This window comes from Macaca fascicularis, chromosome 19 (genome assembly GCF_037993035.2).
Source record: "Macaca fascicularis isolate 582-1 chromosome 19, T2T-MFA8v1.1".
NCBI lineage: Eukaryota > Metazoa > Chordata > Mammalia > Primates > Cercopithecidae > Macaca > Macaca fascicularis.
The window spans coordinates 6398010-6415291 of NC_088393.1; the positions used below are offsets into that span (position 1 = coordinate 6398010).

Below are 17282 nucleotides of genomic sequence, written 5' to 3' on the forward strand. Positions count from 1 at the left end.
TTTGAGCCATTACTGGCCATGTTAACTGACTTTAAATGCTATTGGCCAGGTTTCTCCACTGGAAAGTTACTGTCTTCCTTTTCATAGTTATATTTGTGGGGAAGATACTTTGAGACTGTGTAAATATCCTGCTCATCCTCCATTAGTTTCAGCAACCGCCAATTCGTCTCCATTCATTTATTCTGGTGGTTGCCAAATGGTGATTTTTTAATTTTGTTATTGTTTTTTTATTACTTGGTTTACTGCCACAAGGAATAGCTTGCCCTTCTCCCTCATTTATCTGTGTGAACTTAATTTATTCCATAGGTTGAAAGCCTTTATGTTTATTTGCTACAATGTGCAAAACATTCCGTTGGAAGCCCTGTCCGGCAGGCTTCCCTGTCATTTCCACATGTCTATGTCATTCTTTGAACGGTTTTTTACCTTCTGGAATGGGAGGGTACTTGAGTCTCATCTTATGCTTTTCCTGCCCTATCCCCAGGATCAGCCATTTCTTCCAAGTGCCCTGGGCCCTTTTAAGGAGCGCTATTAGAAATCAGGGTCTTGGAACTTGGATGTACTTTTGCTGCTAGGATGTCAGCTCCTGGGCCAGTGCTTGGTTTGTGAGATCTACCAGGCTGACTGTACCTCATGAAATTAAGTACCATTAAATCAATCCGAAGCAAGCCAAAGACAACTTAAGAAAGGTGACAAAGCCCTCATGAACAGTTTGCCAAACTTGCTAGCTGGTTACAATTAATCACTTGATTCTCCAGGATTTTTGAGGTGACAGTTATATCATCAGTGAATCAAAGAATTAAGCATGTTGCCAGATTGACATTGAAATGTACATAACATTCTTAAATAGTAAATACAACTAACAGAAAATTTTCAAGTCCTGCGAAATGACTAATTTGAGAAAATTTTCCTAGATGTGATGACTTTTTATCAGAAAATTGTCCATTTTCTCCAGAGTAACCTAAAAGAAAATTTTATAATGTGTTCTATAATAGTCTAAAAAGAAAATGCACAAGAAAAACTAAAATTCTGGGGGGAAAATACAGGGATTTCCTCAATTCTGATGATAGGATATTGCGAACAATAGAAAGTTTGAGGGTTTGTTCATTTGGTGGTGGGGGAAAGCTCTAATCTTATCTTTTCTTGTGTAAGATAGAAATTCCAGCTAGTGCCGGGCGCGGTGGCTCAAGCCTGTAATCCCAGCACTTTGGGAGGCCGAGACGGGCGGATCACGAGGTCAGGAGATCAAGACCATCCTGGCGGCCGGGCGCGGTGGCTCAAGCCTGTAATCCCAGCACTTTGGGAGGCCGAGACGGGTGGATCATGAGGTCAGGAGATCGAGACCATCCTGGCTAACCCGGTGAAACCCCGTCTCTACTAAAAAAAAAAAATACAAAAAACTAGCCGGGCATGGTGGCGAGCGCCTATAGTCTCAGCTACTCGGGAGGCTGAGGCAGGAGAATGGCGTAAACCCGGGAGGCGGAGCTTGCAGTGAGCTGAGATCCGGCCACTGCACTCCAGCCTGGGCAACAGAGCAAGACTCCGTCTCAAAAAAAAAAAAAAAAAAAAAAAAGACCATCCTGGCTAACACGGTGAAACCCCGTCTCTACTAAAAACTACAAAAATCTAGCCGGGCGAGGTGGCGGGCGCCTGTAGTCCCAGCTACTCGGGAGGCTGAGGCAGGAGAATGGCGTGAACCCAGGAGGCGGAGCTTGCAGTGAGCTGAGATCCGGCCACTGCACTCCAGCCTGGGCAACAGAGCAAGACTCCGTCTCAAAAAAAAGAAAAAAAGAAATTCCAGCTAGTTTAGTACTTTTTATAATATAGTAATAAGGAAGACCTGAAGTAAGAATAAAACTGAGAAACAACAAAGAAAGAGAAATTTCGCTACATAAAAGTTTTAAGCCTCTGTCAAGAAAAGATATCCATAAGGTATGCAGCAGTCTGGGAAAAAAATATTATAGCACAGAATAAAGAAGAGACTAATAATCCAGAAAGCATTGAATATTCTGACAAATCAGTAAGGAAAACAGGCAACTCGGTCAACAAGGAGCAGAGACTATACACAAGCAATTCACAGATAAATGAAAAAGCAGACGTGGCCTAGAGACCAAAAGATTCCATTGCTGGTAATTGGAGAAAAGCGAATTTTGTAATGACGTAAGATTTTTGCCTATCAAACTGGTAAAAATGTACACAGTTCCGCCAGGTGCGGTGGCTCACACCTGTAATCCCAGCACTTTGGGAAGCTGAGGTGGGCGGGTCACTTGAGGTAAAGTGAGACCAACCTGGCCAACATGGAGAAACCTTATCTCTACAAAAAAATATAAAATTAGCCGGGCATGGTGGCGCGTGCCTGTACTCCCAGCTACTTGGGAGGCTGAGGCAGGAGAATCGCTTGAACCCGGGAGGCGGAGGTTCCGGTAAGCCGAGATTACACCACTGCACTCCAGCCTGGGCAACAAGAGCGAAAACTCTGTCTCAAAAAAATTTTCTTTTACACAGTTCCTGTTCTCCCACATTGGCAAGGGTATTGGGGAAGGTGTAGGTGTTGGAGACAATAAACTGCTACAGCCTTTTTGAGAAGGCAGCTAACATGGGGAATTGCCATAGCATGGAGTCAAAGATGGAGGTGGATCAATATGCAGTACATAAAAATGTCCATGGCCTGTTAGTAGTTTCTGTAACTTGCTGTCATTGCTCACTAACAATAAGATTTCATCTCGGCCGGGCGCGGTGGCTCAAGCCTGTAATCCCAGCACTTTGGGAGGCCGAGACGGGCGGATCACGAGGTCAGGAGATCGAGACCATCCTGGCTAACACGGTGAAACCCCGTCTCTACTAAAAAATACAAAAAAAAAAAAAAAAAAAAACTAGCCAGGCGCGGTGGCGGGCGCCTGTAGTCCCAGCTACTCGAGAGGCTGAGGCAGGAGAATGGCCTGAACCCGGGAGGCGGAGCTTGCAGTGAGCTGAGATCCGGCCACTGCACTCCAGCCTGGGCGGCAGAGCGAGACTCCGTCTCAAAAAAAAAAAAAAAAAAAAAAGATTTCATCTCATCACAAGCTTATTTCCATGTGTATTTTATAATGTATGTAGACTCAAGACGATGTCCTGAAGCACCACCAACCTGGGAATGTTGGTAACCCCTTACGAGGAAAGTGGGGAAAGGGGAAGGTATGAATAGCTTTATACTTCCTGTACTTAGGAGGATGAATCTTCTGTTACTGCAGTAAAGTTTAATGGGTATATTTGCATAATTAGGGAAGTGTGTTTGTGTAATCAAATCAAAAAGTAATGAACCACCCACATGTGGCCCTGGGTACTATGGGAGCATCTCAGCAGAAGTCCAGGGCAGCAGAGTCAGCGATGAGGTAAGACAGTCTCTGAGGCAGAAGCTTAACAGAACGGAAGAGACGGAATCCCAGGCAGGGAGCTACAAGCAGGTGATAGAGGCCACAACGGTCATGCCTATAGCTGAGACTACAAACTAGGGTGAAGAGCTGAGGTAGAAGGATTCGAGGGGCTCAATGGCTCTTTAGTTTTTGCTAGAGAGTTATACTTTTCCTATTTGCATTCACTTTTTTAGACATGTTGTTTTTCTTCTCTGGAGGATAGTGTCTTTCCTCAAGTAGTGATGATTAATAAACATTCCAGTCAGGGATGTGCTTTATACATTGAAGATTAAACATTTTGAAGATTGCGTGTTCTCTAGATGTTTCCAGTCACTTTTTACTTTGGGGGAGTCTTCTAAGAAGGATTTGGCTGCAGTGTACCTGTACATACTGCTTGGGAGAAAAGTGGTCATAGAAGTAGAAAACCCTGATTCTGTTTCATGAAAATCTAGTACCCCTCCTGAGGAAGAGAGAAACACCTTATGAAGGGCAGCAAGTGTCTGATGAGTTAACGTACATTTTTCCTAGTATCTGGAATAGAATTGGACAGAAACCAAAGTATGTATCACAGAATTGTATCAACTTTATCAAATATAATCATTCTGTGGTAGTGCTCTGGTATCTCTTCCCAACATGTTTACAGAGACCACTGGGTTGAGTTCCAACTTTTTTATACCTTGAGGCATGTTTTGCCAAAGAAATAATGGTATAAAATGGGGATGGATTTCCCAGCCAGCTGACCAAAACATCATGTATTGAATTCTGTTATTAGTTTGATAGTCCCCTATCTTTGTAAATGAAGTAATTCTACAAATATGAATGGAATTAGATATTTTAAGCCTCAATTACAATACAAATAATTAGGGTTGGGATTTTTGTCTTTGACTTTTCTTTTTTTCTCCCCCCAGTATGTTACATATTTATCCAGTTACAAGAATAGTTTCTAGTATAAACAAATTATTGTCTTGTCCACTTTTTTTTTTTTTCCCCCCTTTGAGACAGGGTCTGACTCTGTCACCCAGGCTGGAGTGCAGTGGCACAATGTCAGCTCACCGCAACCTCCGCCTCCTGGGTTCAAATGATTTTCCTGTCTCAGTCTCCCAAGTAGCCAGGCAGCGGCTGCAGTGAACCAAGACACACCACTGCACTCCAGCCTTGGTGATGGAGTCAGACCCTGTCTCAAAAAAACAAGAAAGAAAGAAAATAAAGTGAAAAGAGACTATTCTTCACGTTGGGAAGGAAGCCTGGCAGGAAGTAGTTTTCCCAGGGCTGTGTGGCTGATCGACTTTTCTCCTACGTTCTTCAAAAAGCTGAGCACTGCCTTCCATAAGGATGCTAGGAAGCTATGCTGGCAGTAGCTCTAAAACACGAAACGATGCTACGTTATGCCTTGCCTTTGAGATGTGGTCTTCCAGAGTCTATTTCATGGATTTCATCCATGTGATTTTATTCTTCACATGGAAGATAGTCAAAGAGTTTGATTTGAGCTCGTCTATTCTTGACACCAGAAATTTCATTTTTGCCATGCCTAAGGACTTACATTTTTGCTTCAGTTCTGTTATTTCTAGTATCATCGTTTACATTTTTCTGTTCTCTACTCATTTTATCATTTGTATGAAAAAGCAAATGACCATATTAATACTGCTGTTTGGATGAAGGTGCCAGCATGCCTGCCCTTGTGAACTGTTGCAAATGTTATAAGTCATCGATTAGTAAGAAAAATTGGGAGGTTGCACAAGGACAGTTGCGGGAAATGACTTCCCTGTTTTTAGCATTGTTGGCTAACAGGAGAAATAGGAACCTAAGAAAGTATGCAGCCTCTTGATGTTTTCCACATTTTTTTAAATTACTAAACTCTTTTTATTGTATTTATTTTGAGATGGAGTCTCTCTCTGTCACCCACACCAGAATGCAGTGGTACAATCTCATCTCACTGCAACCTCCACCTCTTGGGTTCAAGTGATTCTCCTGCCTCAACCCCCCGAGTAGCTGGGATTACAGGCACCTGCCTCCATGTCCTTCTAATTTTTGTATTTTTAGTAGAGATGGGGTTTCACCATGTTGGCCAGGCTGGTCTCAAACTCCTAACCTCAGGTGACGCGCCCACCTCGACCTCTGAAAGTGTTGAGATTATAGGTGTGAGCCACCACACCCGGCCTAAAATTACTAAACTCTTGAAGAAAAACCTGGAGTTAAGCCATACCTTCCAATCGTCTTTAGTTTCTTTTTCTTATAGTTACTTAGTCTTTTCTTTTTCTTTTTTCTTTATTCCTTTTTTTTTTTTTTTTTTAAAGACAGTCTGTCTTGCTCTGTCGCCCAGGCTGGAGTGCAATAGTGTGTTCTCGCCTCATTGCAATCTCCACTTCCCAGGTTCAAGCGATTCTCCGCCTCAGCTCAAGCTGGGATTAGAGGTGTCTGCCACCATGCCCGGCTAATTTTTTGTATTTTTAGTAGAGACGGGGTTTTGCCATGTTGGCCAGGATGATCTCAAACTCTTCTCTTGACCTCAGGTGATCCACCCACCTCGGCCTCCCAGAGTGGTGGGATTATAGGCATGAGCCACCACGCCCGGCAAGTATCTTCTGTTTAGAAAAACATGGTAATGCCACATATCTAAAACTAGAACAAGAATAACATCAGTGGAAGAGAATGGAAACAAGTAATCCCAGACATAAATACAAATATAATATTGAGGAAGCCAACATTTCAAATTGGTGTCGGGGTCAAGTACTATTTAGTCAGTGGTGCTGGGAAATCAGTTTCCAAATGGGACAACTATTGAGAGAATAGTCTCACTCAACATGAAACTGAGAGAATAAATGTTTAAAACCTCAAAAGAACTAAATACAGGTATATTATTTAGCCTTCAGTGTGGAAGAGGACATCCAAGCATGAAGGTATAAACCATTTACTATTTTTTTCCCCCCATTTTAGACGGAGTCTTGCTCTGTCGCCCAGGCTGGAGTGCAGTGGTGCAATCTCGGCTCACTGCAAGCTCCGCCTCCCGGGTACATGCCATTCTTCTGCCTCAGCCTCCCTAGTAGGACTACAGGTGCCCACCACCATGTCCGGCTTTTTTTTTTTTTTTTTTTTTTTTGAATTTTAGTAGAGACGGGGTTTCACCATGTTAGCCAGGATGGTCTCTATCTCCTGCCCTGGTGATCCACCCGCCTCAGCCTCCCAAAGTGCTGGGATTACAGGCGTGAGCCACCGCGCCCAGCCAAACCATTTACATTTTAAAAACTTTGGCCACATAAGAGTGAAATGGGCCAGGTGCAGTGGCTCACGAGGGTAATCCCAGCACTTTGGAAGACTGAGGCGGGTGGATCACCTGAGGTCAGGAGTTTGAGACCAGCCTGGCCAACATGGCGAAACCCCTTCTCTACTAAAAATATAAAAATTAACTGGGTGTGGTGGCAGGTGCCTGTAGTCCCAGCTACTCAGAAGGCTGAGGCAGGAGAATTGCTTGAACCCAGGAGGCAGAGGTTGCAGTGAGCTGAAATCACACCACTGCACTCCAGCCTGGATGACAGAGCTAGACTCCATCCCCCCCCCCCCCAAAAAAAACAAAACAAAAAACAGTGAAGTGTACTCAAAACCTGTAAACAAAATTGAAAGACTGGTAAAGAACTGGGAAAATATGTTTTGTACATATGATATATAAACTTCAAATGATGGGGGATAGAGCCGAAGTTTTTTTTAAGAGGGAGCCTCACTCTTATTCCTGCTGGAGTGCATTGGTGTGATCTCAGCTCACTGCAACCTCCACCTCCCAGTTCAAGGGATTACCTCAGCCTCCCGAGTGGCTGGGTTTACAGGCGTGCACCACCAGGCCTGGCTAATTTTTGTATTTTTTTGTAAAGACGGGGTTTCACCATGTTGGTCAGACTGGTCTTGAACTCCTGACCTCGTGATCTGCCCACCTCGGCCTCCCAAAGTTCTGGGATTACAGGCGTGAGTCACCATGCCTGGCCAGAGCTGAAGTTTTTAAATAGTGGGGTTGGGGGGTGTAAATCAGAAATTTTTAGAAAAGTACAGGTAATCAACAAAAAGCAAATGACTCAAAGCAGTTTGAGTAGTCAGGAGATAAATTTGTGTTAAAACAGTATTCCTTTTCTTACCTAGCATATTGGCAAAGATGAAGAAAAACAGCAAATTTTTAACAGATTCAAGGAAGATTGGCATTTCTTTTTTTTTTTTTTCTTTTGAGACAGAGTCTCGCCCTGTTGCCCAGGCTGGCGTGCAATGGCGTGATCTCGGCTTACTGCAGCCTCCGCCTCCGGGGTTCAAGCAGTTCTCCTGCCTCAGCCTCCCGAGTAGCTGGGACTACAGGCGCACGAGATTGGCACTTTTTAATTCACTGTTGATGGAAATGTATAAGTTTAAAAAACCTTCCTCTGCAATTTTTTTTTTTTTCTTTTTGTTTTGTTTGGTTTGAGACAGAGTCTTGCTCTGTCACCCAGGCCAGAGTGCAGTGGCGCGATCTCGGCTCACTGCAGCCTAAACCTCCAGAGTTCAAGTGATTCTCCTGCCTCCGCCTCCCGAGTAGCTATGATTACTGGCATCTGCCACCACAACCAGCTAGTTTTTTGTATTTTTAGTTGAGATAGGGTTTCGTCATGTTGGCCAGGCTGGTCTCAAACTCCTGACCTCAAGGGATCCACCTGTCTCAGCCTCCCAAAGTGCTGGAATTACAGACATGAGCCGCTGCTCCCAGCCCCTCTGGAGTATCTTGATAGTATGTGGGTTTTTTGTTTTTCTCTCTTTTTTTTAAGACGGAGTTTCGCTCTTGTTCCCCAGGCTGGAGTGCGATGGCACAGTCTCGGCTCACTGCAACCTCCGCCTCCCAAGTAGCTGTGATTACAGGCGCTTGCCACCACGCCCAGCTAATTTTTTGTATTTTTAGTAGAGGTGAGGTTTCACCATGTTTTCCAGACTTGTCTCGAACTCCTGACCTCAGGTGATCTGCCCGCCATGGCCTCCCAAAGTGCTGGGATTAGCGGCATGAGCCACCGCACCTGGCCTTTCTTTTTTCTTTTTAAGTATTAAAGATGTGCATACTCGGGCATGCGCAGTTTCTGTGGGAAAACATGTTCCTTAACTAAAAGGCAGCACACTTGCAACAAATGCTTTTTCCCTCAAACAGGGACACTTGAGATGGGAAGAAGGGCAGAGCTGAGGACAGGTCTGATCCTGTTCAACCTTACTAGGAACCTGTTTTCTGCACTTCCACAGCTCAGACAAGAACAGAACCTCTTCTGCTTGGGGGTGGGGCAGGGCTGTCTTGTCCAGAATGGCCTCATTCCTGGATTAGGAAGTATCCCTAAGTAGCAGAGTGTCTCAGATGTTTATAAAGTGACCGCTTGTGTAGTGCTCAGGGCATTGTTGCTTCTGTAAAGTGCGTATCATTTGATCTCATGCTGTAAATGATTCTGTCTTCAGGGCGCAAACCAGAAGAAGAGGGTGTGGAAGATAACGGGCTGGAGGAAAACTCTGGGGATGGACAGGTATGTGCAGCCTTGCGAGTGAGTAGCGTGGTAGATGGACCAGTGGCAGTCACATGATGGTTCGGTCTGGTTGTGTCACAGGAGGATGTTGAGACCAGTCTGGAGAACTTGCAGGACATCGACATCATGGATATCAGTGTATTGGATGAAGCAGAGATTGATAATGGAAGCGTTGCAGATTGTGTCGAAGACGATGATGCTGATAACCTCCAGGAGTCCCTGTCGGATAGTAGAGAGCTAGTCGAGGGGGAAATGAAAGAGCTTCCGGAGCAGCTTCAGGAACATGCTGTAGGTAACCGGCAGTGTCTCTAGAATGTACCCTGAATGTATCAGTTCCACAATTAAAAAGAGATGATCCATTTCATATTGGGAAGTAAGTTGTTCTGTAATGCCAGTTCAGTAGAATAAGGGTCAGTTGGTTCAGATGATTCGGAACCAATTTGTTTTGTTGAAAAGTACTGTCTTATAACATACATGCACTTGCCATCCATTTGCGGCATACAGTGTGAGACATTTTGAGGACAACCATTCATACCCTTCCTGTTGCAGGACTTGATCTGTGGTGTAATGGCCTAGGTACCTTGAAAACACTGAAATAGAAAGAGGTTAGAAGTTGGTGTTTTCCTGTTAAGAAGCAGTTGTTGAGCTGGGTGCCTTGATGCACTCCTGTAATTCAGTGACTCAGAAAACTGAGGCAGAAGGAGCAGCCCAGGGGTTCAAGGCTGTACTAAGCTATGATTGTGCAGTTGAACTCCAGCCTGGGTGGCAGAGTCTGACAGAAGCCTATTTCTTGCTTTAAAAAAAAAAAAAAAAGAACAACCACCACCAATTGATACCTATCTTAAGAGTTAACCTCTAATATTAACCTTGATATTGTTTTTAAACCTAAGCTTTTTTCCTGTTAAAAACATATCAGATGGATAGTAAGATTATAGTGGGTAATATTTCCTGAATACTACCTGCCAGGCATTGGCATTATGCTCTTTCTTTCTCTCTTTCTCTCTCTCTCTCTTTCTCTTTTTCTCTTTCTTTCTTTCTTTTTTTTTTGACAGAATTTTGCTCTTGTTGCCCGGGTGGAGTACAGTGGCGCGATCTCCGCTCACTGCAACTTCCGCTCCCTGGGTTCAAGTGATTCACCTCCCGAGTGAGTAGCTGGGATTATAGGCGCCGACCACCAAGCCCGACTAATTTTCTTGTGTTTTTAGTAGAGACTGTTTTCACCATGTTGGCCAGGCTGGTCTTGAACTCTTGACCTCAGGTGATCCGCCTGCCTCAGACTCCCAAAGTGCTGAGATTATAGGCGTGAGCCACCAAGCCCAGCTTGTGCCCTTTAATTCTTCTAATAGCAACGTGAGGTACTGTTGTCCCCATTTTCAGTTGAGGAAATTAGGAAGGCAAGGACTAAAAAATCTCCAGATGACACACAGCTCGTAACAGAATAAGAACTAAGATCAGGCTAATTCCAGAGGCCACGTACTTAACTCACGTATGACATTGTCTTGGTGCCATTATTGATACTAATTTCATTTACCTGATGATTAATATTTGTCAGACAGAAAAGGTGATGCATATGAGAAGCCGTGGAGTGTCTCTATGGAGCCCTTTATGTGTTGACTGGTGGGGGGCCCTGTTCTTGTCCTGGTCCTCAGGTCTTCCACAGTGAGCACTTCTCAAGCAGTCTTGGGGGACGGAAGCCTTGTTGTATGCCAGTCAGTCCACTTCTGCATTTCCTCAGAATGCTTTTACATTTCCTCTTGGAACTGATTCCGAGTATCCTTAGAGGTAGCAGATTGTCATATTTAAATGGAGGATTTGAGTCTGAGAAGTGGCTGACAGTTATTCTGATACAAATAGGGTGTGCAATTTTTGGTGAGTCCCATTCACCAGCTTCTAAAAAGGAGTAGCAGAAACACTTGCACAGCAGCAGGAGTTACTCACCCTTCCTAAATGGCTGCATCTTAAGGCTGTTTTTTTCCCTCCTAAGTAGAAAATAATACATTTTGTAACAAAAGCTGGAAACATTCTAAATGCCTGGAAGCAGTATAGTTTTAAGAGTTGAGGCCAGGTGCAGTGGCTTGGCTGGGCACGGTGGCTCACGCCTGTAATCCCAGCTACTCAGGAGGCTGAGGCAGGAGAATCATTTGAACCAGGGAGGCAGAGGTTGAAGTGAGCCAGGATTATGCCACTGTATTCCAGCCTGGGTGGCAGGGTGAGACTGTTTAAAAAAAAAAAAAAAAAGTTCAGATGAGATAGATTTTTGGAGATGGATCAATTTCTGTGTGTCCCTGGACAAACTCCTTAACCTCTGCTCCTCTCTTGCAAGAGGTTTTCAGCGGATTCAATGGATGGATGTTTATCATACACTTAAAGCAGAAGTCATCAAGTTGGCTGTCACTTGGGGTTTTTTTGTTTTGTTTTGTTTTTGTTTTGGGTTTTGTTTTTGTTTTGCTTTTTTTCAAGACAGGGTCTCATCGTGTAAATGAAGTTTTCTGAGAACACAGCCACACCTATTGATACTGTTGTCTATGGCTGCTTTTGTGCTTTAGTGTCAGAGAGTCCTGACTCATCTGTTCTGTAGTTCCTGAAGAATTTACGATGCAGCTCCAACAAACTGTTTCCCTGGCCTAGTGCAATGCCCAGCGTCTAAAAAGCACCATATAGTTAATTATGAAATGTACCACCACAAATAGAGTTCTTACTGCTGTGTAACCATCAAAATGAACTAAGCACATCTGTGTGAACTCAAAGATCTCCAAAAGAGAAGTGACACTTGGGGAAGGTTCAGAATGATGTGCTGGCCCTCGTGCAGATGTCAGAGGGGAGATGGTCTTTGGCGCTTAAACACATGTGTAGCATATGTGATGACAACTGCATGGCAGGAAGAAAGGAGTAGTGGAGAGTGGTTTTCAGTGAATGGGCTTTTGTACCTTTTGTGTCTTTTGATCATGTGTATGTCTTTCCTAGTGAAGTAAAAGTGATAAAAATAACATGCTGATTATAAAATATCTGAAAAAATCTCCCCCTAAGTATATCTCAAACTTCATGGCTTTAGAGCAGATGGCCAAAATTGGTTTCAGTCACAAATTACCTGAACCCCCTTTCTTTGTTTGGGGAATCCTTTGCCTTACTGGGCAGAGCCTGCTTCTTAGAGTAAAAGCTATTCTTCCCCTGCAAGTAGGGCATAGGACATTGCCAGTCCCGAGCTCCTATCCCCACCCTCATGCTGAGAGATACTGTTCCACTGAGGGAGGTACCTACCCCAGGGGCAGCAGGCCCCACATCATCAGCATCCAGGTTGGGGGAGCAGCGGTGGCTGAAGGCTCCACTTCAGCAGGACTCTAGCCATTGCTCCTGTAAGAACAGCCCTCACCCTGTGCTCAGATCCACTTAGAGTATGCACTCATTTTCATCTCTTTTCTGCTTGATTTAGACTTTTTTCTTTGGTTTGCATCTTTAAAACCTACACAGATACCATTAGTATTAGTAGATTTCATAGTCTATGTGCAGGTGAACATTTACATACAACATTTCTTTCAGTTTAGCTACAATTACACTATAATGGTGTTTTGATTTCTGCCCTGGGTTTAAAATTTTGTTGTAAATTATTTTCATAGCTGTTCACTTTTCATTGTACAGATGTACCATTATGTTACGTTATTGCTGGTGTGATGAACTGTATTTTCTCCATTTATTTTTACAGATAGAGGACAAAGAAACTATAAACAATTTAGATACTTCATCATCTGACTTCACTATATTACAGGTAAACTGTTATATGTCTCAGTAATTTTAGAATGAAAGGTCAGACCACAATTTCTGGAAACCATTTCAGACACCATACGCCAATTCCGGCTAATCATCACCACAAAGGTTGTTTCCTTTGTCAGGATTGTTAGCGGGTGTTTGCTTTCTGCTTTCCTCCAAATATAATGTACACATTGCCAGGGACTTAACTCTAGGCTTCGACGAGTGGCCTCCAAGCGCTGTGGCTTACCAGCAGTGATAAAAGACATGTTTTGTGGCATTCTTGTTAATTTCATTGCTGGAGGTGAAAGGCAGCCTGTCTCATCTACTCTGGGTGGCATCCCCTGCAGAAAGACAATCTGATGAGACAGCAAGAGGGAATGGCTGCCTGGGAAAGATGAATAGGGCCCAGATGGGGATTGAGGGTTGACACAGCCCTGCTGGGGAAGGTGGGGTCTCAGGGGTTCTGGTCTTGGTCTTTGGGAAGTTTTTTTTTTTTTCTGAAATTGCCCAGATTTCTTTTAATGACTGTATCATCCTACCTGTTTCAATAGCATCTATGTAAATATTAAATCTTAGATGAGAACAGATGAGTTGAGAATTTCTAGGTATGATTTTTATATTTGTGGGTCTTGAGTTTCTTTTTTTCCCCAGCCTACATAGATATAAGTTGTTAGAACACACTTAGGTAGCTGTCTAATTCTTAGGAGAACTTTTTGTGGAGAAATGAAGATTGAGCTAGGTTTTGCCTGGCCTTTTTTTCCCCCGCCTCTTCTTTTTAAATGTCATCTATGCTATTGTAATTAGAAATCACCTTTTGGAAAAGATCTCCATTTGCTTCTGCCAAGCAAGGGCAAGGGAGATATTGGAAAGCCAGAGCTCCAGCCTTGAGGAGGGCACAAATCTCAAGAAAACGTGGTGAGGCCGGGCGCGGTGGCTCAAGCCTGTAATCCCAGCACTTTGGGAGGCCGAGGCGGGTGGATCACGAGGTCAGAAGATCGAGACTATCCTGGCTAACATGGTGAAACCCCGTCTCTACTAAAAATACAAAAAAAAAACTAGCCGGGCGTGGTGGCGGGCGCCTGTAGTCTCAGCTACTTGGGAGGCTGAGGCGGGAGAATGGCGTGAACCCGGGAGGCGGAGCTTGCAGTGAGCCGAGATCACGCCACTGCACTCCAGCCTGGGAGACACAGCGAGACTCCGTCTCAAAAAAAAAAAAAAAAAGAAAACGTGGTGAAACCCAGTTCGCTTTTAGAGCTGCTGTCTCTCCACCTGCGAATTGACACAGCCATTCCCGACTCAGAAAGGAGAGGAGGAGCCAGATCTTGTCACTTTTTCCCGTGGGTCTTTCTTGGTCACAGTCTCCTATGTTAAAATGGGAAACCTACAGCTCTCCTAAACAAATAGGAATGTATTTGCTTCTCTTTAGAGAAAATGAGAAAGAATTATTCTGCCAACATTGATCATTTGCTTCAGTCGTATGGTCTGAATTCCCAGCATGGGGTAGGGTACGTGGGGAAAATACTGATTAAAAATACGTGAAACCATGAGGAAAGTGTACAGTTTCATAGAGCATCCTGGAATGGCAGGGCAGTTCCCAGGGGAAGTTCTAATTCAGTCACACCTATTTATTGGGTATATGTGAAGCCCCTGTGATGTGTCAGGTGTGGCATTAACTACCAGCATTACGCAGATGAATGAGAAGGATGCTCCCCATGCTCGTAGGGCCTGGCCTGATGGTTAACAGTGCAGACTCACACTCATATGGCCTTTGCTCAGAGTCTGTCTCTGCTTCCCACCTGCTGTGTGTCCTTGGGCAAGTTAGTCTGTCTGGTCACAGTCTATTACTCTGTAAAAAGAAGGGTGCTACCATTAGGACCGACCTCCTGTGACCAATGACGAGTCTGTGTGTATGTAAGGTGCTTATATTTGTGCCTGGAACCTAATCAGTGCTCATCAGTGTTAACTGGAATTCCAGAGGAGTGTACCTTGTGTGCACAGGAAACATAAAGGCTGGGGGATCACATCATGTGGGAAAAACTCCTTTGCTTAGTGGGCATAGCTGGAGTTGGGTTAGAGGGAAATAGGGAAAGCCTTCCTGAAAGGAGATGCCACTGAGCTGGATACTGAGGGATGTGGATGACTTGGCTGGATGGGGCAGGGGAGGACTGGACCTGTCAGGGAGGGAGGTGGCATAGGGATTCATTGGCTGAAGGCCGAAGGCCACAGAGGGACATGTGCTTACTGTGGACACAAGATGCAGAGAGATGGAATGGGGGTAGTACAGCCAGATGCCACAATAGGCAAGGATAGCACCAGCCTGAGTGGGCAGGGCTTCCTGGGAAGAGTCTGAATGACTTCTGGAGCTGGCCTGGTGGGGACATTGATTGGAAGAGGAGATGAAGGAGGAAGGGTATTTACAGAGGTGTTCACGCTGGCACCACCATGCCAAGTAAGAGCAGGAGTCATACCACCTAGGCCCATATTCTCTCAGTCTTTTGAATATCAGAAAGTTATCATAGCTTCATTGAGTGAAAAAGTGACTGTTAATGTGCCATGCATTCCTCTAGATGCTAACAGTAGAAAAATGAAAACACTACTCCTTGAATTTGAGAGTTCAATCTAGAGTGTCAGGCACACTTGTGATGAGTGCCTCACCACAAAGTGAGACCAGTGCCAGGCCCCTGGAGAATGAACGGAGGGTGGGCTGAGTGAAGTGGAGCCATTCCTAGAACAAGCAGGTTCTCCACCTCTTGCATTTGTGAGTTTCCCTCCGTGTATTTTTAAATTCCCTCTTTAGTTATTCTGGGTTTTCATTTGAATAAACTGTAGGTGTCATTCATCTGGCACAGTCTTATTTATGTTTTTTCTTGCAGGAAATTGAAGAGCCATCCCTGGAGCCAGGTACTGTTAAATGAAAAACTTACCAGCGGGGGTTTGGAACCATTCTAGTTTTCCACCTTCTCTAATTTGAATTCTTTGATTTTTTAAAAGTTGCCTTTCTATAGTATACATTGTTCTAAAGGTTTACAATCCAAAACCTACCAGGATCATAGAGATTGGAAACCCAGCCATATCACCAGATCTGTGAAAGTGGCTCACTTCTCATTTTACAAAATGTATTGGTGAGATGAAAGTATCTCATGCTTTTTTGAATGTCAACAGCATTGAAGCATACATAGAAAGAGTTCCGGATGCCTCTCTTGAGAGCTAATACCTCTGCACCCACAAAACAGATCTTGTGATATTGGGCAGTAGCTTAATTTTGTGGTTTTTAATTGAGGCAGCTCAGGCAGTGGTAGGGAGATACATTTTAAAACATAAATTTGAGACATAACTGGATTCCAGAAGAGGAAAGAGTGTCTTCATGAGAATTCCAAACACTGTTCACTTTCTGGACTGCAAATATCTCAGAGCACGGATGGAAGAGATTCTGGTTTTCATGTTGGACTGTTCTGTTAAAAGAAATTCAAAGAAATTTGGAAATTGAGCTGTTCAGTGAATGGTGATACATTCAGTTAAGCAACTTGGACTTTGGAAGCTAAATTTGGAAGAGTCATATCTAAACGACGACAGAATGAAGACTGTCAAGAATCAGCCAGAAGGTTTTGGGGGTTAAATCTCTGGGATGCTTTTCTCTTCCGTGTAGCGTAGAGGCTTACCTAGAGGCGGTCGCAGCGCAGGTAGTGTAACCAGTATAACTTTGTGTACCCGCGGGTTTTCCAATCTCTGTGTAGCTAGCAGTTCTCTTCGTGTTAGTGTGGCAGCCGTGCCAGTTCCACATTTGTGATTGCTTTATTTCCCTGGTAATTAAACCTTGTGCCATTCTATTCCTGTTAAATCCGTAGAAAATGAGAAAATACTCGACATTTTGGGGGAAACTTGTAAATCTGAGCCAGTAAAAGAAGAAAGTTCCGAGCTGGAGCAGCCATTTGCACAGGACACAAGTAGCGTGGGGCCAGACAGAAAGCTTGCGGAGGAAGAGGACCTATTTGACAGCGCCCATCCGGAAGAGGGTGATTTAGATTTGGCCAGCGAGTCAACAGCACACGCTCAGTCGAGCAAGGCAGACAGCCTGTTAGCGGTAGTGAAAAGGGAGCCCGCGGAGCAGCCAGGCGATGGCGAGAGGACGGACTGTGAGCCTGTAGGGCTAGAGCCGGCAGTTGAGCAGAGTAGTGCGGCCTCCGAACTCGCGGAGGCCTCTAGCGAGGAGCTCGCGGAAGCACCCACGGAAGCCGCAAGCCCAGAAGCCAGAGATAGCAAAGAAGACGGGAGGAAGTTTGATTTTGAAGCTTGTAATGAAGTCCCTCCGGCTCCTAAAGAGTCCTCAACCAGTGAGGGCGCTGATCAGAAAATGAGGTTTGTTTTTTCTCAGTTTTAGACCAGACGCTATCTCCTTTTCATTGGTCATTTAATGACACACATAAGCTGTTTTTTTCTGCAATTGGCCAGCCAGACTGACGAAATTGTAGTTTTGCTTCTAAAGAATGTTTTGTTTCTCTTTGTGTATTTTACACTGATTACATAATCTTTTTTCTTTTCTCAACCTGTCGTGGTTGTGTTCTTTAATTCTTCCTAATTACCTTTAGCCCAGCAGAATTAATTAACTCCTGTGGGTCTGAAATCTTATGGTTAGGTCAGA

At 44.3% G+C, this 17282-nt stretch overlaps 1 protein-coding gene across 8 annotated transcripts in view; it reads left to right on the plus strand.

Moving 5' to 3' along the window:
- The window catches only part of SAFB (scaffold attachment factor B), a 46149-nt gene that overhangs the window by 10059 nt on the left and 18808 nt on the right, over nucleotides 1-17282 (plus strand). For 4 of the 8 annotated variants that reach the window (XM_005587617.4, XM_005587619.4, XM_005587618.4 and 1 more), the window contains exons 3-7: nucleotides 8832-8896; nucleotides 8978-9184; nucleotides 12597-12659; nucleotides 15517-15544; nucleotides 16489-16999. In XM_005587617.4, the coding sequence (XP_005587674.1) occupies nucleotides 8832-8896; nucleotides 8978-9184; nucleotides 12597-12659; nucleotides 15517-15544; nucleotides 16489-16999 (874 nt within the window). The remainder of the gene's footprint in view (nucleotides 1-8831; nucleotides 8897-8977; nucleotides 9185-12596; nucleotides 12660-15516; nucleotides 15545-16488; nucleotides 17000-17282) is intronic. The other 4 variants (XM_074025450.1, XM_074025452.1, XM_074025451.1 and 1 more) reach the window with 1 other exon arrangement.